We start from the raw sequence: 23,114 nt of genomic DNA, 5'->3' as shown, positions 1-23,114 counted from the left end.
ACTTGAAATACTGACGGTTAATGATTTTGAGAGTATTTTAGGAGTTTAATTCTTTTTTTCTCTGTTTTTTTCCTAGGTCTCGATGCAGAACTTTATTATGTGAGAAACGACCTTATTAGTCACTACGCTCTGTCCTTTAACCTGTTAGTACCCAGTGAGACAAATTTCCTGCACTTCACTTGGCATGCCAAGTCCAAGGTAAGAGAATAGTCAGCCAGAGATGCCAGGTCAGGGCCACCCAGGCCCAGCAGCTGAGGCAAGGGCTGTATATGAAGGGTGGGCTGCCCTCTGCACAAAAGGGTCAGTGGATGGAGGGCTATAGCAGTACCGGGTCTTTTCAGATTTATATTTTATGTCCTTAACCTATTCCTCTAGACATTCTCACATCTTTTAAAGTGAAGGTAGCCTGGACACTTACATCCTTCCCGGCTTTTCAAACAGGGATGAAGGTCTAGCTTGAAGAAGGGACACTTGGACCTGCTAGTGACAGTGCTGTCATGGAGACGTGATATGAAGGGGGCGGGGGTGTTGGTGAGATAGGTGTTGTAGAGATGTTTGATATAATGGATGGAGTTCTCCCACTTGTGGAGAAACAGTGAAAGTAAGGTACAGCTGACCCAGGTACCCCTGTGTGTTGTGGCTAAGAACCTTTAACCGTAAGGAACCTTTTGCCTGGTTTACTTGTTTCTGAATGCCTCACTTTCCTCTGACTGCCTGGGCTCCTTGGACACAAGTTTTTGCATGGGTCCAAGAGTGGGAGGCTGAGTGTAGAGCCCACTTCCTCCAGTCAGCTTTATATATAGGCTTCTGAGTAGAATTTTATTTGGGAAATAAAAGTAATTTTGCTACTAAAAACAAATAAGAACACCTATTGTAGAGTGGGTTTTTTAAAGTATTGTAAAGTGGTGTCTGTCCTGTATTTGTGCAAGTTGGTTATATTTGACCACTTTAATACAGATTTTTATTTCTGCTTATATAGCAGTAATGGTTATTGGGAGAATTCAAATAATATAGAATTGTTTTAAGAACTTTTAAGACTTTGTACATCTATATCCAGAACTAATAATTGTTTATAGTTTGGTATACTTCAAGGCTCACTTTTCTTCTTTTTAAACAAAAAGGGGATTTTATGACACACGTGTTAAACAGCATTTTCCCCCTACCTAATACTGTGTTTTGGCATCTTTCCATTTCTCCAGTTATAGGTTTAACTCATTCTCTTTAGTGCCTTTGTAATCTGAGAGTGTATGGATGTATGATGTATGACACATGGATTTTTAATAGCATTTTATTATTTCAAACAGTGCTTTCTTTTCACTCCTTCAAGTAGTTTCCTTCACTTCATTCATTTGGTAGACAGAATCCATGGTAACAGGATGATGAAAACAATTGGTAGTTCATCTTTCATTGCTGTTATTGATAAATATAGAAACTTGGAAAAATGTGTGTGTGAATGTGTACATGTGTATGTGTACATATGTGTATGTGTATATATGTATGTTTATACTTTAAGGGCATCTTTGTTCAGAAACTTTTGTGTACTTGTGGCATTATTTCTGAATAATAAATTATCACAAGAAGTGAAGTGATTGGGTGAAAGAATGTGTATGTTTAAAGTTTGGATTGACAGTGCCAAAGTGTTTTTCCCTTCCCTCTCCCAAGATGGTACCAATAAACCAACATTCCTTACAAAGTGAGTAAAGGTGCATGTTTCTTTTATTCACTCCCTAACACTAAATATTAAAACTAAAATGCACATATTCATATTATTATAAGTGCACTCGTGCGTACTTTATAGAAACATTACGCACACACAGATAACAAGTATTAAAACAAAGCTGCAGGGATGTTGTGGTTAAAGTTGAGTTAGGTTGGATTCTGGGTACAGCACATGTGCCTTGCCATCTGGAGCACCCCAAGCTGTCCAACATTGTTGCCTTGGGGTATTCTAATATTGGGGGGGTCTTTTAGGAGTGGACAGATATCCTTAGGATGAAAAAATGCAAAAACAGAGATCAAGAGAGAAAAATTTATGTGAAACAATTAAGGACACTTACTCCATGGTAAACCTGGGTATACTGAAGAGGCAAAATTCCCGATAATTCAGAAAAGCTTCATTCACCTGAGACATTTAATCTGAGATATGCTTGTTTCAATGAGTGTGCACCTGAACTCTTCATGAAAACTGGACTAATACATTTTTCCATATTCTTGCATAACATTGTGTGACATTATTTGGAGGGGGCTGGTAAACTTAATTTTAATATAATAAGACAAAGAATTTTCACATATCCTTTACCCAGATTCACCAGTTGTTACTGGTTTGTTCCATTTGCTTACTTTATCATTAATTCTGTCTTTCCTTCTCCCCATCCTCACACGAACACACTTTTTTCCCTTGAACTATGTGAAAGTGAATTGCAAGCATCTCATCTCTACCCCTAAATACATTTTTATATAACCAAAGTGCAATGAGTAAAGGAAACTTAACATTGATACAATATTATTATTGTACCACAGTACTCACATTTTGTTATTTATACCAATCTTTATGGTTCCTTTTTTCCCCCACCTAATTTAGGATCATGCATGCAATTTGTCTCCTTTTATTATGGGACCTGTCCATGGCCATTGTTTGTGTTTCTTGACCTTGACATTTTGAAAATATAAAGGCCAGTTATTTTTTAGAAAGTCTCTCAATTTGAGTTGTTTAAGGTTTCCTCTTGATTAGATTCAGGAGTGTCTCTGGCTGTCACACCACAGAGGCTCTGTCCTTCACAGTGCCCTGTGATGTCAGCTTGTTGCATTGCGGGCGGTGTTGATTCTGATCACCTAGGTCACCGGGTCTCTCCCCTGTAAAGTTTTCTTCCTTGTGATGGATAAGGAACTGTGGAGAGATAATTTGAAGTTGTATTTAAAAATCTCACTCCTCATCACACTTTCAACCACTCGTTTTTGCATCTGTGCTAAGAATAGGTTTCACCTTTCCACCAGTGCTGTCATGAGGAGTACGTTCCTCCTCTCACTGGAAGAGGTCAGATCTGCACGAGGCAACCTTTTGGTGGGAGTGTTGTAGAGCGACTTCAAACATCTGTGGAGTGGCTGGTCTTGAATTTTAAATTCCTCTGCAACTCTGATATCCAGTTTCTGTGAACAGCTTTCAGGCAGAGTAGATTCTTTTATTCTCCAGAAAATGATAAGTAATCTTTTGTTACCTTTCCTACCTTTAGTGTGATGAATATGAAAACAAATAACAGATGTATTTTAAAACAGAGAAATCACATGAAATAGTAGAGATTCTATTCCAGTTACCCCCCTGACCTTGAGCATGGTGTGATTCTTTCTGGGCTCACTTAGGAGAAGAGAATGCTGATATGTCATGAGGACATTTTCTGGGCGAGTGAATGGGTAGGGACCTGTGACTAAAAAGACAATGTGGGATGTAGCATTTACTGTTGAACTGAACTGAACCTTTTGTTCATTCCCTTAAAAAAACACATGTATTGATAATTTTATTTGGAATGAGTTTCAAGGAGCTGACATGACTGTAGAAGGTGCTTGAGGAGTTTTTGGAGCCTGTCCCAGGAGGAAGTTGGAGTGGAAGAGAGTAGACAGAAGAAGGGGCTCAGATGAACACGTGTGTTTGAGTGGGAAGCACTGGTGGCCTGGGTTCATGTTGTGTGGCTCTGTGTGGCTCCATATTCTTCACTCGATCTTTTACAGCATAATCTAAACTACAGTGCTTCTGTGGCAGGATTTAAACACTGTTGTTAGTGCACACTTGGGCTGCTGTTGCTGGTATGACACTCCCCGTGCAGTAGACGTTTGCTGACTTGTTGGAGGGTGTCAGCACTAGTCACATGGCAAGGCCAGAAGCCGAGAAGGGATCCTAGACTCCTCTCACACCTTCCTCTCTTATATAATTATACCTTGAATTCATCTCCTGCCTCTCTCAGGACCTAATGCCTCATCCTTAGTTTGGACCTCCATTATTTCTTACCTAGATATGAAAACCTAGGTTCTTAGGTTTTCATAGGAGGAGGCCATACCTAGGTTCTTAGACCTTTAGGTTCTGGCCTTTAGGTGCACCTGGTACAAATTTGCTCTAGGCTTTATTCTCAGTTGCCACCAGAATAAAGTTCTGATTTCTTAGGAAGCCTTCATGTTCTTGTCCTTTCCTTTCTTTCCTGTGTCCTCTCCAGCTAATTGTTTTGTGTCATTTTTTCCCTCTGGCAATTTCTTGAATGCCCTGAGCCACTGTTTGCTCTGCTAGAAATGTACTTTTCCTCATTGTTTATTTCATAAAGTCAGACCCAGTGTTACTTCTCCTTGGCTGTGTCAGTGTCCTTTTCTGTACCCACAGTGCCTTTCTCTCCTCCCTCATAGCCCTCATCATGCTCTTAAGAATATCATAGCAGTGATTTTCTTTTCCGTGTCCCTCCTAGGCGCTAAGTGCCTCAAGGGTAGGAACCCCTTTTGTCTTTCTCTGTGTCCCCTGTGCCTGGTACAGCACATGGTTCTTAGTTACAGGTGCTCCTTCACTGACTGCAGAAGAGGTGCAGGTGGGGCGCAGCTCATCAGGCAGGGAACTTCTGAACAGTAAAGCTTCTCAGAGTTGCAGCGTGCTACTTGAGGAGGTGTGAATTTCCTATTTCTAGAAGCGTGAAAACATAGGCTGGGTGCATTTGACACCAGTTGCACACATGGCCTTCAGGTATTTTATTCTGGATGAAGTTGTAAATCTGGAAAAATGAATGGAATTCATAGATTGACTATATAGCTAAACTAATTTGACAAATTCATCTGTAACAGGTGTAAGAATTTAGAGGAAAGCAATCATCTTGTATCTTAAAACACCTTATAGTAAAAAATAAGGAATATGTGTGTGTTAATCTAGGGTCAGGCTTTGGCCACCATTACAGCTCATAATTCCAGTTTCAGGTCATAATCATTGGTGATTTTAGCACAGTCGATTAAGGTTTTTTTTAATTTGAAAATTAATCTTTTGAATATTCAGTGTATGCACATGGTGCAAAATCCAAAAGGCAAAAGGGGTATACAGTGAAAAATCAGCCCCTTACACCTTCCTGGGACCACCTTGGAGCCACCCAGCCACCTGCTCCCCTTCCCTGAGGCACCACTGTCACTTGCTTCTAGCCTCCCTCCTGGAGGTGGGTTTTGGTGGAGAAGCGTCTGTGCGTTTGTGTGTGTGTGTGTGTGTGTGTTTGGACAAGTAATGTGCTGCATATTTTTCAGTGTGTCCTGGTAAAGTTTCTCATTGCTTATAGAGTTAAACTTTTTTCCCTTCAGGTGACTGTATCAGATATTATTACATGGTTGTACTTGAGTTTATTGATCAGTTGTTATAAGAGGAAACTAAGACCCATATTTGGCAGGATGCGGAGAATAGAGCTGACCTGAAATGGGAAGGTCATGCTAGGGGGCAGGAGAGACTTGGAGAAGGGCTCTTCACCGGATCATGTGGGCTCTGGGATGTGGTCGTGAACTTTCAGAAGGAGGGCTATGGCTCCCAAGCTCTAACACTTTATCAGAAACTCTCACTTCTTGCTTTTTAAGATTTTGCCAGATGAAATATTTGCTTCCAAAGGTCTCCATGCTTGGTATGTCAGTTCACATTGTAGATATTTTAACGTTAGTTTTCACACATCAAAGCTTCTGCTAATAGTGTTGTTCTCGAGTGTTTACACAACTCTGTTTTGTCTTGCCAGACAGATTGTGGTCTCCTCAGAGGTTGGAGCTGTGTCTTATTTTTGCTATGTGTGTCACATTGCCGTAGTGAGTGGCGGATAAATAACACTGGGTAATTGCATTTCCAGATGGGACAGGAACTCTGATAATGCTACTCTTTCACAAGGCTACACACTTTTTAAAAAGCAAAAACTACTGAGTCTTTTTAACAGATAATTAGTTTTTTCTGTATTCCAAAACATTCTCCAATATCCAGAAAAACACTGCATTTGTTAAGTGTCAATATACATATTTTAGATAGCTGAAAGGCAAAAATATATCAAAGGGTGGCAGAATACTTCCCGAACACACCCCCACCCCAAAGCTGTTCTCTGGTTTTGGAATTTTTCATCGTTGTCAGGAGGGTCTGGAGGGGACGTGCCCAGAGTTCCTCCTGCAGCCCCTGGGAATAGCCTGCTGCATCCCCTGCAGAGTGGGGTTTCTATGGGGAAGGCAGCACTTCGGATAATTTCAGAGAAACTAAGAGACTGTTTGGCTGGAGGCAAGTGTATTCACTTTAAATCCGTACTGTGTTTCAAAGGGAAATGGCTTTACTCATCAGTTGCCTATTTGCAGTGCCATTTGTTACCAAGTAAGGGAAGATTATCAAAAATGTTTATTTTTTAGCTTATTCAAATATTTATATTTTCACCAGTTTCTTTTCTGAAGTATTTTGGCTCATTCTTTTTTTCTGACAAACAACTGCTGTTCAAATTTCCTTTGTCCCAGTAGATTATAAACGTTAGTTGTAGAACAGATCCGTTTCTTCAAAGGATTATCGGCCAGTGAGATTCCATATAGATCGACAGATGCCAAAGCACAGAAAATGGGAATTTAATAGTGGTCAGTTTCTTCTCTGGCCCCAGAAACTGCAGTTTTAAAATTTGTATCTTAAAGATTCCAGAGAGAGAAGAGAACTGCTTTGCGCGTGCCTCACATGTTTTGACAGTCCCTCACAAAGGCGGCCAGCAAAGAGCAGACTTCCATGCTTTCCAACTTACTCCTCCAGGCTGCTGTTCTGGCCACAGTGTTGTCCTTCTCTACATCTTACTGAGCACCTTTGCCACCTCTGCTCCTGCCCCTTACTCTACCCAGCTCACTCATAAGCTCACTTCCCTCTGCCTTGCCCATGTCTCTCCACTTGCCACACTGAGCTGCTCTGGTGTGAGTCTTGTTCCCTGTCCTCAGCACTGAGTTAGGCCCCTGACCCCGTGTGCTGTTCTCTGCTTTCCCAGGGGTTCTGGTCCCTGACTGTCTGAGCTTCTGCTTATCATGACTGAGTCCTACAGTCAAGGAGATAGTTAAGTGTGGGGAAACATAAGTTTGGTTTTCAATCTGTTAAATTCAAGGGCTATAAGATTATTACGTAGATATGTCTAGTGTAATTGGGCATATGGGGGAGATTAAAGATATAGGAGAGTGAGAAAGACCATTTGATAATATGAGATCCTATCATGGTGAAATGGGCTAGAACCTAGTGTACTTGAGAGAAGGACTTATCATTTGGAGAGGAGAACAGAACTTTCCTTGGATGGGTGTAAAGTATAGGTGTTCTATCAGATCTCCCTCATGCCGAAAAGAAAGGCAGAAAGGGGGCTCCTGTGTGCTAACTGAGGGGGACAAGAACATTGCTGAGTGGGGAAGTGGGCAGAGCAGCAGGTGGTGAGCAGTTGAGGTCCTTTGAGATTTGGAATGGGGACACCAGGGAGAGAGGGTTGGTGAGGAAAGGACAGCTGAGCAGTATTACAGGGATGCCCTGAGCCTGGGGTCAGCATTGTGTAAGGGCACCCCCCTGGGATGGGACCTCCTCTGGCAGTGCTGGGCAGCAGGAGTAGGATGAGGGGCAGTCAGGCGCTGGGGCTGCCCTGTCAGGGTGGAGGGAGTGAACTAGTTGAGGGGATGTTGATATGACTGTCAATAACACTATCTTCTTTGGTGCAGGGACTATGGGAAAATAAAACCAGGTCACTGGCTGGGCCGGAGAGGAGGGAAGTAGTTAATTGGCTGTTAGCATTTCAGCTGTGAGCACAGAGCTTATAAATGTGCTTCATAAATGTTGGCCAAATTAGAGTGGTGGGGACAAAGAACTAGTTTTATAGGAATCAGAGGTAGTGATGGGATCTTGGATAGAGTGGGATTTTTGCATTGGTTTTGGGTATGGAGCAGGTTCTTTAGTATGTAGGAAAATTGAATGGTGAAGCCCCCAGGAACATGGCAGTAGAAAAGTGAGCCAAGGGCCAAGGCCTCTGCAAAGTCCTGGGTCTGTTGTTTATGTTGATTGCATGATAGATGGCTATCATGAGGAGAACGTGTGAGCTTCAGAGTGTAGGTGATTTTGTGTGGGGAAGGGATGTCTAGAAAGGACCTAATGATCCTAAAAGAATGACAACCCTACTGCCTAGTCCCTGAGGGTCAGGTGTTGTAGGAACTGAATGATAAGCAAGGGAGGACATGACTCTGAGGAAAGCCAGGTTTGGGAACAGGTGGGGAAGACATCGTGAAGAGGCTGAGAGTGTGGGAGGCTGTAGAATAGTGGGGTTCTCAAGGTTGAGGGGTACAAAACAGAAGGGCTGCAGCAGTGTTCTTGGTAGAGCACAGGAAAGCTGTGTCAGAGTCTCTAGGGTCAGGAGTAGACTGGTGTCAGTGGGAAGTGCAGCGGGGCAATAGGGTAGCTAATCTGGAATGACTTCAGAATCCACTGGAATCTGCATTCGTCAGAGGTGACTAGTGCCAGGTGACAGTTAGATGTGTTGCATTAATTATCCTATTTGATCCTCATAACAGGTTCTATTCCCTTCCTTTTACAACAACTGGAACTTGGAAAAATTAATAATTTACTGAAGGATCACATAGTCTCTAATGCTTCCAAATCCAGTTCTTACTGACTGCCGATTTCTTCTGTGCACTAGCTCCCCATGTATGGTCCCGTTCAGAGATGGCATGGATATAGGGATACAGGCCATGCATTCTCTTACTGTTTAGTTAATGAGAATTGCTGAGAAGCCTGCTATTGCTTGGCCCAGACTTTCTGGGTCCTAGCTCTCTAGCACCCCCTGGTGGCAGGGACAGTATTGTGGTGTGCTAAGATGAGAAGGGACACTTCCTAGCCAAGGTGCCACTAAGTCACTGATGTGCAGCAACAAGAGCATTTCCTTTGTTGTGAACATTACATTTAACAAATACAGCCACTAACAATAGTTTGTATACCTATAATAACTGCAAAATAATAGTTTCTCTTACAGTTTGGGATGATACTCTTTCTCAGTTTCCTTCTTTATGGTGTCCCATTTCCTTGGCTTTTTACATTAGCATATAAACACATTTGAATATTTCCTATTGATAAAAGAAGAAAGAAAAGCTTTGGAAACTGTTCCCCCCTCCCCAACTACTGCCTGGCTCTGTTCTTCCTAGTTAAGTTTCTTAAAGAAGATTTACAAATTGCCAGTTATAAGGCACAGCATAGGGAATGTAGTCATTAATATTGTAACAACTATGTATGATGTCAGGCGGGTACTAGACTTATTGGGGTGATCACTTTGTGAGTTATATAAATGTCTAATCACAGGCTGTGCACCCGAAACTAATATAATATTGTATGTCAACTGTAATTGAAAATAAAAAAAAATTTAAGTAATGGCTTCTTGAACCTCTTTCCTGCCGCTCTTCTCCAACCCACTGCCCCTTGGCTTCTGCCATCCCTAGCCCTGCACCAAAGCCGCCTTCGTGACCACTGAATGGGAGTGGAGTACTATTCTTATCAAAACCCAATGGGCAGCACAAAGAATAATGTGAAATATAAGGCCTCATTGAAGGTCTTAATTGGCAGCCATTCTGAATTTCAGCTGTGGCATTGCAGTTTGAGCTGTTTCTCCCATGAACATCTTTCTGAGCAGCAAGACTATATTTATTAATTGATGCTGCTTGGTTTTTTTTAAGCCATGTAGGCCAGGTATTGACAGATAATACCGGTGTTCCAGGAACATCTTCTTAGTCACCTCTTTTCCCTTCCAGATTCTGAATTACTTGAGAAACAGATCCAGAGTTTAAATGGGCACCTAACCATGAACTTGCTTAGTGGTGAAAGTTGGACTAGAGAATGTGGCTTAGATGTTCTATAAGAAATTCTTGCCTTGGAATCTGCTCATGGGAGTGGGTCTCTCAGCCACATGGAGCCTATCAGAGCTTGGCTTTTATCAGCCAGAGAAGGCATTGCTGGCTTAGTCTTGGTGTGTAAATTACACACCTCAGCGGCTCTTCTGGGGTTTCTTTGTCAGTGGCTGTGTAGTTCTCAGCAGGACTTCTGAAATCTGGATCTCGATTTTACAGGAGAGCGGTGGTACTATTCTGGACATGAAGTAGAGGGTGGCTTGCTGGGTTGAGTTTTTATCCACTTGAAAATTCCTAGGACTATTTCTAACAATTGCATTTTTAATAGCTAGATCATTTGTACATATGAAAGGCTCATGTATTCATTAGTTAATGAGCTAATCAGTGAAGACAAGTTGTTAGTGTCCTTTCTGTTATCACAGATCCAGTTTGTTTATTTCTCCACATCACAGGTTGAATATAAGCTGGGATTCCAAGTAGACAACTTTGTGGCAATGGATATGCCCCAGGTCAACATTTCTGCTCAGGGGGAAGTTCCACGCACTTTATCAGGTAAGTTTCAAAGACGGAGTTAACATATTGTTTATAATTGTGTCGCCTGTGTCCTCCCTAAAACAGTTTATATACTATACTGATGTGTAGTACATCTTATTTCATAGGCATAAGATATATAACAACTTTGCAAAGTAGTTTTTATAAACATTGATTATCTGTACTGTGTTTTAAGCCATTCCCTTTTCCATCGTCTCTAGAACTGTCTGTGCTCAACTCTTTCTCATCTCCTTTTCTGCATTGCTGGTCCTGGCCCCTGGGTCCTTGTATCTGATCTTGGTCCTCCTGGAGTAATTCCCACACAGTGGCCCGAATGATCTGACAGTGTGACACCATGTCCATCAGTGCCCCGACCTCTGTCAACTGAATACATCCCAGACTCTGCAGCCAGTGTGCTGGATGTTCACCATCTGTCTCTGCCTGTCTGTCTGCCCTTGTTTCTGTACTTGCTCCAGCGTTCCAGCAGTCCACACTTCATGCGGTTATGATATCCAGTCCCTTGCATGTGCTGGTCTCTGTATTTGGAAACATCTTCTCCTCTTTTGTGCTTATAAATGCCTATTCATACCGAATACTCTGCAAGTCTCAAAATCTGCACTGTCCTTTTTCTGCCTCTTCCTCTATCTCATAATTCTTTGTCTTTGCCTCTCCCTGCTAGCCTGTGGCCACTGTGAGGGCAGGCACTTTTTCAACTGTCTACTCTGGGCATCTGACATAACATCTGGCACGGGATAGGCACTCAGGTCATGTCATAGTAAATGACTTAAATGTGATATTTACACCAGTTTAACTACTTTTGCACCAGCCTTTTGAGAAAGGCTCCTGAAGATGTGAGTTTTTAAGAAAATGGAAATTTTTAAAATTTGGAAGTTTGAGCTACAGCGGTACTGTGGAAGTCTTTCTGGAAGTCCAGTTCACTGTTAATAGTGAACATACATTTATCTAAGCTTTAAGACAGCATAGGAGGGCTGATTAATTTTTGTGGGTCAGTAAAGCTATTTAGAAATGCCCATGTCTCTAATGTGCTCATACGGATAGTAGAATGATATATTCTAAATTTGTAGAAAAAGAATCTTAAATTGAAAGATTGAAAAAAAATTGATGTGCACCAAAGTCTATTATCCCATTGCTATAGTAATTAACTAAAGACACTTTCTGTTTAGAAAGGTATTTTCTATTTTTTCATAGTTGAGAATTTATCAGATTTGTTTACAAGATATATGTAATCTCTTCATTAAGAGCAATACTTACTGCATTTTTGTGGTGAATTGTCTCACCCCTTTATCAAATAATGTTTATTGTTATTTTTGTTGATGTGCATGGTAAGATAGCAGGGTTTGCCTTATGATGCTGTAGCTTTACTACATTATAATAAGAGGAAAAGTGATATCAAAATTCATGAGCAAAAGTTGAAAATAATTATCTCTTCATTTATTTCTTGGTTTGTTCTTTAACAAATACTTGATGTCTGAAGTTGTGTAGTCTGAAGATAAGTTCTCTGAAAGTTTCTGCTTAGTATCTTATATAAATGTATTTTTAGTTTCACTGCAACAAAAATAAAGTGATTTAAAGATATGTAATGAGCATTTAATGTTGGTTTTTAGAAAAATAAAATAATTTTTCTTATTTTTTTTTAAACAGTGTTTCGGGTCGAGCTTTCCTGTACTGGCAAAGTAGATTCTGAGGTTATGATACTAATGCAGCTCAACTTGACAGTAAATTCTTCAAAAAACTTTACAGTCTTAAATTTTAAACGAAGGAAAATGTGCTACAAAAGTAAGGAATTTATTTACCAAAGTATGTGTTTTATCTATAGATGTGGCAGGTTCAAAAACAGATTTTCTAGTCTTTTTTTACAGATTTGTAACCAAATCTTGATTATAGTTGCAAATGAGAAAAAGAGTACTAACAGATGAAATTCCAAAGTAATTCCAGATGACCTTACAGCCAGGAACCTCATTCAGGCCTCACTCAGTCCCTGCTTCCTCAAAATCTTTTATTAGAATTGTTAGGGAATTTTATACTAGGAATGTGAACTAGCACTACAGCAGCTGAAGACTTAAGGAAATCAGGTAATTCTGATAGGGGCCCCTGAGTAGGGATTAAGTGTATTTTCCCTTATGAAGTTACCATTACGCAGAAGTGTTGCCCGGAGCTGATAGACCTGGGTTCGAATTATGGCTCTGCTTTTGGCAAGAGATTGGGACACGTGACTTAACCTAAGTCTTTGGTTCTCTAATCTGTAAAATGGACATACTAACCTGTTTTAGAGGGTTGTTTTTTTTTTAAAGATTAATCGAATCTAACCTAAAGCTTAGAATACCATTTGTGGGTATTTAACAAATGTTAGTAGCTTTTGCTTTTGAATAATCTGTTACTTGTGAAATTACAGTGTATGAGGACGAAAAAAATCCCTCCAAAATTACTAAGTACTTACTGTGTCCAAGTGCTTTACATGCATGAAACTCATTTAATCCTTCCAACAACACTAGGCAGTAGGTTTTCTCATTTACCTCCGTTTTCTGAAGAGGAAGCTGTGGCTCAGGAAATCTCACCAACTGCCAGGGTCACACAGCTAAGTGGTACAGCTGGAGTACAAACCCAGCTAGTGGTTTGTGCTTAGCCTAGGTGTCACACTGCCTCTTCACACACTTCCTAACTGGAGTTAGTGCTGAGGATTCTGAAAATGCCTCAGACCAGCAGGTGAGTTGTAATGGCTAATGTCCAGGCACCCGTCAACACAAAAGTTATATTGCATTAGAATGGACATTTTAAAGATGAAGATAGTTAGCTTTGGTGTTTTGATGCATTCTTCTGTTCTAGTGTATTCACTACATACCTACTTTTATATATTTTAAAACTGGACTTGAAAGACTATCTAGTTCCACTAGTCTCTGTGTAATAAATATGAGGAGCCCAGTGGGTGAGGAATGTAAAACACTTGCTTCTCGATTCCTGGAGGAGGCGAGTGATGACTATCCATGCGCTTCACCTTTTGTGCTTGAAGAATGCCGGCAACACGTGATGTGGTCTGTGGAGCCCACCAGTGCAGTATATTCCCTGAGGTGATACTCAGAACGACCTCTTTAATATGTACATGAAAATTAACCTCAAAATTAACGGTGTAATTTCCAGTTCTGTTACAGGCTTAAGTTTAATACAGCACCACCCTTTTTACTTGGTGGTCATACTAGTGACCACCCCAATCATGATTCTTAGTTTAATATGTGATCCTAATATGGTTTGTTTATCTGGTTTTCCATCCCATGACATTTAAAACTGCACAGAAAATGTATTTGTACTACACTGTTAATGGGCGTTACTGGCAAGAAAAGCTTCTTTTACCATATGAGGGTGGAAACTGCTGGATCAGACTAATGTGTTACTCTAGAACTCCTTAGAGCAGGGGTGTCAAACTCATTTTCACCGAGGGCCACATCAACCTCACGGTTGCCTTTGAAGGGCCGAATGTAATTTTAAGACTGTATAATGTAACTACTCCTTAACTAGGGGCAAGGAGCTCAGCACTGCCACCAGGTACAAACAAGGTGCCGGGCTGGAGAAAACAAGGTAGAGGGCTGGATTCACTCCGCAGGCCATGTGTTTGCTACCTGTGCTGTAGAGCCTTTACATCCCGCTAGTGTGCACTGTGAGCCTTCACAGAGGTTACAGCCTGTGGCTTTCTTTAAACTTCTTGACCACAGAAACCCTTTTTTCATTGAGTATCTATATGGAACACCCTTTGGTTAATGATGATTATAGTGATGATTATCAGAATAATAATCTATCATTTACTATCTTGCAACAAATACCTTGTTACTTAGTTCAGGCAGTGTTCTGATATAATATAAAACTATGTGAGGGAAAATTTTGAAAATGTAATTACAGTATTTAAGGATTTTCATGGAAAATAATTTCTAAAGCATCTTCTATCTCCTTTTTAATTCAGAACTTGAAGAAGTAAAAACTTCAGCCTTGGACAAAAACACTAGCAGAACTATTTGTAAGTGTTACTGTATTCTTCTTCTCCATCATTAGGGATGAAAAATGGTTGATTGCAAATGAACATGACTGCATGAAGTTCAGAGGCCTTGTGGTTTCTAGTAGGTCAAAAGAGAAATGATGCCACGCTATTTAATTTGCTGATGTTCTATAGATTGGTGTACAGTCAGTTGAAACTATTAGAATGTTAAAAACTCTTCTGAGGTAAAATTCATACATGTTTTATAACAAAAGATCCTAAGAAACTTTTATAAGCAAGAATCCATATCACATCATTTCAAATGGTCATAATTAAAGTGTGAACATGAAATATGTGTCAGATCTTTGTTTAGCAGAAGGTTAGAAACTGACTTGTGACCTGGACCTAACCCTCAGCCAGTTTCATTCAGGTGAAAACGTAAGCTTAAAGACGGATACTGTGCTATTTAAACCTACAGAGCAGAAAGTCAGAGTCGATTTTTATTTTTATGGTAATGATTCTGTTAGATAGTAACTTAGACTTCTGTTTTCCTTTTCTGACATGGAAATGACATTGAGACTTACTGTTTCTGAGATAGTTTTAATAGCATGTCTGAAAGGTTACTAGATTCTTCTATGGAAGTAATTGTTTAAAGATGGAGGTGAATTGCAAGTATGCACGAGCTGAGGTGAGTGTCCATGTGGCCATCTGCTGCTTCATGTTGTTCCATTGAGTCTCTCCTCCTGTTTTGGATGGGTAGGTGGGTGGGAGCAGGTAGAGTATTTTAAATTATATACCAAGCATCCTGTCATTTCACCCATAAATATTTCAGTGTGGCTGTCTTTTTAAGACGGTCATTAAGCAACCCACAATCATCCAACACCTGTTCACTTGTGTTTGATTTATTACATATGGCAGAATTAACAGTAATTCCTTAATATCTCCTAAAAGCTAGTCCATATTCAAACCCGCCCGTCTCAGGAATGTCTTTTTTGTTCCTCCCCTGAATCAGGATGCAAGTGAAGTCAATACAGACTGTATTTGGTCCACATGTATTTTATATTAACCAGAAATCACTCTCTCTCCTAATATCATGTATTTGTCGAAGAAATCAATTTATTTGTCCTGTAGAATTTTCCATATGTGCATCCTCGTGGTATCATTTAACATGTTTCTCTCTCTTCTTTAAACTGGTAGTTAGAGTCTGTACTTGGTTAGATCTGGGGCCCGCTCTTTTGGCAAGAACAGTGTGTAGTTGGTAGCATGTGCTTCCTGTTTCCTCGTCTTCATTACCTCAGAAGGCAGAAATTGTCTGGATGTCCCACAGTAGACGTTTTTTGAAGGTAAATTAATATGAGATACTGTCGGCTTTTTTAGAATGTTTCATTTAGATTTATCTCTGAGAAGAAAAAGAAAAACTTAAAAAAATCACTGCCCCCTAAGTTTACTTTTAAAAATCTGGCGATCTTACCTATTTCTTTTATGCTAGTAGGATGTTATTTCTCACAAAGAAAGTAGACTATTGCATATTCTTGGTCTCCATCTATTTCTTTCTTCCTCCTTTCCTCTCTTTCTGTCTATCCATCCATCCATCCATCCATTCGGCATTTATTGAGATTCTCTGGTGTGCTGGATGGTATCACTGAGACACAGGATCAAACTCTGAGCAAAACAGACCTTGCCCTGCTTGACCATGACGGAGGAGATAGACAGGCAGTGGGCAGTGATGACAACACAGTGCAGCGAGCTGTGATAAGGCACGGGGCTTTGGGAACCCCTGGGAAGGGCGTGTGATCTCCCCTGAAGGAGTGAGAGACAGCTCTCTGAGGACAGTGGCATCTCATCAGAGACTTGAAGGGTGGCAGTGAAATATACATGTGAGGAGTGGGCACAGTGCATACATAAGCCTGGAATTTGGGGGTAATCAGGCAGGGTGCTTTGGGGGATTTGACCGGCAGAGGGGTCCTCATCCATGCCCTGGAGTGTGCTTGGATAGGCACGCCAACAGCAGCCTGTGGGACATTCCTTGGCGCCCCTCCCAAGACTGAGCATCCTGTGGCAGGCTGGTGAAAAGTCACACCTTCATTCAGGCTGCACTCTAGGCTGGATGCCCTAGAAGCCATTTGATCTCTTTGCATTAATCTGTTCTGACTTACTGTTTGTGATTCAGAGTGTTAGAAAGCAATCTTATTTAAAGGTTTTTGAAAGCCGTAACTTTTACCTTTTGTCCTAACTTATCCTCAGAACTCCAAACTTGTGTTTCTGTCAACTTGATGTCTCCATAGATGTGTACTGCATATTCTTGGACACAACAAAACTCTTGATTCTCCTGCCCTAACCTGCTTTTTGTTTGTTTTTGTAAAGGTGCCAGCCTTCACCTGATTCTGTAAGCCAGAGCTTTGATTCCTCTTTCTTTCTACATCAATGTAATCCATTAGCAAGGTCTGCTGACTTAGCTTCCCCATCCATTAACTTCTTGTCTTCAACTCGAACACTTGCTGAAGCCACCACTGTCGCTTTTGTGGACCTCTCACATGTCCCCTGCTTTGGCTCTCACTGCCCTGCACAGGAGGCAGGCAGGCAGGCAGTCATCTTTGCTTTTTTCTTCAGGTGTGCTGTTCCTTTGCTTAGAGCCTTGCAGTGATCTCCCATCTCATTTAGGATAAAACCCACATTCATTTCTCAGGTTTCAATCAGTAGAATTATGATGTAAGTCCTCATCAAAACTTACTTAAATCCCCAGTCACACCCGTTCTATTTCTCTGTCTTGCATTCTGCTTGCTCATTGTTCTCTGTGCCTTTGTCTCCATGTGTCTCTTTCTCAGTGTGCTTGTCTGCGTATCTGTGTCTTTGAGTCATTTTCTTGACTGCTGAGGTGACTTCTCTTTTTTGAATAACATAAAGCATTTTATTTCATGAATAGAGTCTTGTTTTTCTGCTTTTATCTTTAAACACATATAAGCAAAATAATTTCTGTTACTTTCAAAAGAGAAAAAGATTTAACTTTTTTAAAAATGTATGGTTGGTGGTATTGTATGTCCTTCTCCTGTGAGTCATTGGTGGTGGGCAGCAGTGATGTCCAGTCTCTCTACTTCAGGCGTCACTGTTGAGGAAACATGCTGTCCAATATGGTAACTGCTGGCCACATGTGGTTATTTAACTTAAATCATAGTGAAATAAAAGTAACTCTTCAGTTCCTGAGTTGCACTAGCAATGTTTCAAGTGCTCCTGTGCTGGCCAGCACACCGTAGGACATTTCTGTCACTGCAGCATGCTCTGTAGGCAGCACTGCTTGTGACTTCTGTACTCATCAACCAAAAGTTCTATGTAAAATTCTGTTTTTAAAAATTGCAACAAAACATTTCTAAAATTCTGTGAACTTGCATCAACACACTACTGGTAACTGATCTTACCGAAGAATGGACACATAAAATGATAGTCTTTTTTATACAAAGAACAAGATACGCATTGTATATATTAGGTCACAAAGCTATTGATGAATTTGTTTAGAAAGCTTAATGTGCTTTTCATTTTTATTTCAGATGATCCTGTACACGCAGCTCCAACCACTTCTACACGTGTGTTCTATATCAGTGTAGGGGTTTGCTGTGCAGTAATATTTCTTGTAGCAATAATCTTAGCTGTTTTGCACCTTCATAGTATGAAAAGGATTGAACTGGATGACAGGTATTGTACATGTTTTGGGAAAGGAAGAAAATAAAAGCAGTTACCTGCATTGCCTGGGAGCCCACACACTGGTGCACAGGGGTGCGGGGGAAGGAGGGAGGATGATTAAGTCCTAGCCAAAGGAAAAATTACTATTTCTGTGATTGCCTTCATTATGTTTCTCTAATTTTATTTTTTAAAATTTGTGAAGTCAAAAATTATAGTTTATTAGTTGGTGGAGAGGCTGAGATCAAAAATTTTTCCTCATCCCCTTTGATATGACCAGACTCCTAGTACCTTTTTAAAATAGTCTTGTTTCTTCCTCCTAGTTTGTCTCTTCATCATTATCCATCCATCCACCCACCCATCTATCCAGTAAACATTTATTTAGAACCTGCCATGATTTACTGGTAAACCATTGGTTCTCAAATTGGTCGCTTGTTAGAATCATGGGTAAGCTTTTAAAACATACCAGTACGTGGGTCCTACCTTCCAGAGGTCTGATATAATTGGCCTGGGGTGGTGTTTGGGCATCGTTATTTTTCTTAAAGCTTCCTGGATGATTCTAATGTGTAGGCTTTGAGATACACTGGGTTAGATACGCTAAGTGCTGGGAATTAAAAAATTAATGATATACCTCATGGCTTCAGGTATTTAATCTTTGATATTAACCCATAATTACAAAAGTTTGTAAAGTGGATGATTATGGTGTGTGTATTGTAGTGTGGGGTATAAAAGGTGCTTGTCCCATCCTGAGTGAATCAGATGACAAGGAGGACGTTACAGCCAGGACAGGGTGGGAAGTAAAGATGGAATGATAGACAGTCTGCATTATGAGATTCTTCTTTCCTCTTCAGTCAGTCCCAGTTGCTGACTGAAGATGTTCCCAGCTTCGTGCCTTGGCTCCCAGAGACCTCCTCTACGTGGAGATGTATCTCTCATCTTCTGTGACCCTTTCTCTCTTTCCATGTCCTTCCTTAGTGCTCCAGTCAACTGATCACTTGTCCCTCACTTTTGCCCTGCCCTCTGCCCTTCAGCACTTTGGTTCATGCTTTCCTGCTGTCCCCAAGGCTCCCTGCATTTTCCAGCAGCCCAAACTCTGTCTGTTCTTCACATTTCAACTTTATTGCCATCTCTTTTGTGAAGTGTTTTCTAGACCTCCCAGCCACCCATTTCTCTCTCCTCTCTTTGTCCCCCTCTCCATCTCTTTCTTTTGGGTAACAATTATTATACCTTTTCCTCCTGAAATCACTTTTTTGTATACTTTTCTCTCCAACTAGAATGTAAGCATTTTCTAATTAAAGAGCAGTGTGTGTTACTTACTGCTGAGTCCCCCGTCCTAACACAGGGTCATCCATGCAGTGGGTGAGCACATTTGTGACCTAAACGAAAACCCAAGGGGACAGGGAGCCTGATTGAATTCAGTATCTGCCTCTAAGTGTTCTCTGTTCTTATTGTTCTATTTTCCTTATCTGAGTAGAGGGAAAAAAAGAAAGGAGATGAGAATGAAAAGAGAAATGCATGGGTGATGTGTTTCATAATATGTTGTGTGTATGTGGTGGTGCTAAAGTTAGACTTATGTTTTAAAGAGGAAGAAATGGTCTTTGGAAGCACTGAGGGAGAGACAAGGCAACAGGAACTTTCTGATCAGACTCAGGATACAGGTGGAGCCAGAGGGGTCACTGAAGAACATGCCATTTAGAAGCCATCTTGATGCACTCACTGTCCTTGAGTGTTTGCGTGTTTGCCAGGGCTGTGAGCCCACGTGGGCCAGAGTTGTGTGGGGACTTTGGGATTCCATGGGGCATATACCTCTGCCTGCTGAAATAGTCTGTTAGCACCCATGAACTGGTTCCAGTTCTCTGTGGTTTTCAGGTGAAGATTTCCAGACATTGCTGGAATAAAAGCAACTTAAATTGTCATTTGTTTTCAGAGCATAGCTTGGTGGTTGGTAGCTTAGACTCAAGCCAGACAGAGCATCTCTGAACTGTGGTTGCTCTGCTTAATAGTTTTATGGCCTCAACATGTTATGTGGCATCTTTATGTCTCGGTTTTTCTCATCTGTAAAGCAGAGATAGTAATGACACATACTTCCTAAGGATGTTGTGAACTTTCAATGAAATAATACCATAAGCTCTGAGAACACAAACCACACATAGTAAATGCCATTGTTACAACTGATGTTTTCAGAAAGGTGCAGTGTGCTAGGAGTGATGGACTGATTGCTTCTGCTATTTTCTATTCTATTAGCCATTATTGACTACATGCCAGGCAGGCTAACAGTGGTGGCCGGAAAGTTCCCATCCAGTAGTCTAATGGCACTGGACTTGATAGTTGCTGGGGCGAGACAGACAGTAGGGAAGAAATCTCTGCTGGACTGCAGGTTTCTTGAGGGCAGGGGTCTTCATATATTCTGTTCACCGCTGGGTTCCCAGCACCCAGAACAGTACCTGGCGTGTAGTACACACTAAGTATTTTTTAATGAATAAATAAAGTCACACATAAATAGAGAAATTAATAAGTGCTGTGAAGGAAAGTTATCTTTGCCCTAACTTCTAACTGCAACTCTAAAGCAGAGTTAATACCTCTATAATTAACCTCACTTGCTTATGAAAATCAAATTAGATAATTTATTTATACTGGTTTTAAACTATTAAGTGCTAGAAAATATACATTTTAATTTCATTTTCCACCTCATATGTTGTAGCTATGTAGATAGTGGTTTTAATAGTTATCGGGTAGATTCCTGACTGCTGCCTGCTTCTCTTTTAATAGTAAATCTGGGGTTCCAAAAAAAGGTTTGTTTTGACCACTTAGCATAGTGCTTTGCTCATTGTAGGAACCCACTAAATATCTGTTGAACAAAGGAAAAATGGACATGGATATACTCATAACATCTTTGCATGCCCAGTCTTTTCAGGAACTCTGAGTTGGTACAAGAGTGCCACCTACTGGAGAGAAACAGTAGTAAATGATTTGGGATCTGGGCATTCTACCATCACAGTGCAAGTTGGTTGCAGGGAATATCTAAGTAGTGTTTCTGCATGTATTATACAGCTTGAGCCTTGCAAAAAATCCTGGGAGGTAGGTTTCTCTTAATCCCATTTTATGGGAAGTAAATTGAAGTTCTTTGTTTTCCCCCTATTTAGGGATGGTAATTCTTCCTTTCCCTCCCCATTATTTAATCCTGTACTGTTTAACAACTTTGATTTCCATTGTGATCTTTGAGTAGGACTCAGAACTCCAAAAATGAGTGCCTTGTACTTCCTTGTCATTCTGAGGATTGGGGATGCATAATATTAGTAGTAACAAAAATAGTAAATGCTTCATTATTCCCTCATCTGTATGCCATTTGATTTTGGACCATCGTTAAAAGAGACCTATCTTTCTGTTCCTTTTCTTAAAAGCAGTCTAATTGAACGGCATGTGCTCCTCTAGTAAGAGGTGACTCATCGTTCCCCTAGTGTACTGTCATATGACTGCTTTCTATGGTGTCTGAGGACTAACTAGTACCTATATTTCTGAATGACTTAGTGATTGTGGAGGAGATACAGAGGTAGATTAAAAATTTCAGTATGGGGCATTTGTGATGGAGGTCCATGCATTTCTGTGATCTCCATCAGGACTTCAAGCTAGTTATAATGTCTGCATGCACTTCATATGCATGAAGAAAGGAAAGTTTTCTTTGAAGCTAACTTGCCATATATTTCTTTTGTTTGCAGCATCAGTGCCAGCAGCAGTTCCCAAGGGCTGTCTCAGCCCTCTACCCAGACGACTCAGTATCTGAGAGCCGACACACCTAACAATGCAACCCCTATTACCAGTAAGAGTTAATGTAATCCTGAAGATGATTTACAAAGTTTTCTGTGGTCTGTCAGTGGTCCTGTGTGGTTAGTTACTTATGGGACATGTGTACCACACTTTGTACATAGTATCTAACAAGTGCAGACTTAGGCTTGATCTTCAGCTTTTCCTTTCTAGACCATTAAAAGAAACTTTCTAAAATTGGAGTATGAAAAATAAAATTTTAAGTTTAATTGCTAGATTTGGTTTCTCAAAGATTTCTGTAGATCAAATATATTAAAGTAGCTACAAAATCACTTCTGTGGGGGTATAGCTCAGGGGTAGAGCATTTGACTGCAAAACCACTTCTGTAGAAATTCAGAAGGAAGGTTTTCAGGTATTTAGGTAGAGTAACCTATTGAGCTGCGTGGAGACAGAGACCTGTTTGATGGTGTTAGGGGCTCTGGTAAGGACTATATGTTTTCTCTTCAGGGTAGGACACTAGCTTCTATTGGAACTGAGAGCAGGAGATCTGACTTCCTTAACAGGATTTTGATCAAAGTTTTTATGCTGTAACATGTGCTTGTTTAGGGGGAAGTTATCATTCTTAAAGTATAATTTAGACATAAAGAGCAATCAGGTACCATACAAATAAGGAACAGTGTAATCATAGGGATAGATGGTGGGTCACAATTCAGGGCCTCACTCAGTGGTGCCATTGGTTAGTTAAATTAGGTTCTTGTAGGTAGTTGACTGTCAGCCTTCCTTGGGCTAGCATTTTTCTTTAGTAAACTAGTATTAAGAATATCTGTTCTTCACCCAGTACCCTGCCGTGATGTTTCCCAATAAAGAGAACCAGAATTCTTTGGGGAAATGAGTGGTTTCAGGACTGGGTCAGAGGCATACAAGATAAACCTGGGACATGTTGCTGAGCCCCAAATCAAGGAAGCTGTGAAACACTTGAAGAGCTCGCACAAATGGGTCTATTTGAGCATCTAACATAAAATATGTAAAAATCCATGAGTCATAATGGTACCTTTTTAGAACATCATTATGGAGTAACTAAGACACCAGTAATACATACCTTACTCTGACAACTGGCTACATGAACTGTACTTCAGAGTAACCACATAGTGCTGGTTCATGAGGCATAATATCTTGACAGACTAATCTCAGCTAATCAACATGGAAGGAATGATAGGATTAGAAATTATATTTGTAATCCCAATAAACTGACTCAGGAAAAGATCATTAATGTTTAAAATCCTGTGAACAAAGGGAAATGGAAACTTTACCA

The 23,114-nt window shown here is 40.5% G+C and overlaps 1 protein-coding gene across 2 annotated transcripts in view; it reads left to right on the top strand.

Moving 5' to 3' along the window:
• The window catches only part of RYK (receptor like tyrosine kinase), a 91,932-nt gene that overhangs the window by 28,918 nt on the left and 39,900 nt on the right, over window positions 1–23,114 (top strand). For both annotated transcript variants that reach the window (XM_028518328.2, XM_036030673.1), the window contains exons 2-7: window positions 77–198; window positions 10,308–10,407; window positions 12,049–12,183; window positions 14,357–14,410; window positions 17,911–18,055; window positions 21,757–21,857. In XM_028518328.2, coding sequence (XP_028374129.2) covers window positions 77–198; window positions 10,308–10,407; window positions 12,049–12,183; window positions 14,357–14,410; window positions 17,911–18,055; window positions 21,757–21,857 — 657 coding nt within the window. The remainder of the gene's footprint in view (window positions 1–76; window positions 199–10,307; window positions 10,408–12,048; window positions 12,184–14,356; window positions 14,411–17,910; window positions 18,056–21,756; window positions 21,858–23,114) is intronic.

The sequence above is a fragment of the Phyllostomus discolor genome, chromosome 7 (genome assembly GCF_004126475.2).
Source record: "Phyllostomus discolor isolate MPI-MPIP mPhyDis1 chromosome 7, mPhyDis1.pri.v3, whole genome shotgun sequence".
Classification (NCBI taxonomy): domain Eukaryota; kingdom Metazoa; phylum Chordata; class Mammalia; order Chiroptera; family Phyllostomidae; genus Phyllostomus; species Phyllostomus discolor.
Note: the sequence above shows the minus strand (reverse complement) of the source record. Positions and strands in the feature narration are given on the sequence as shown.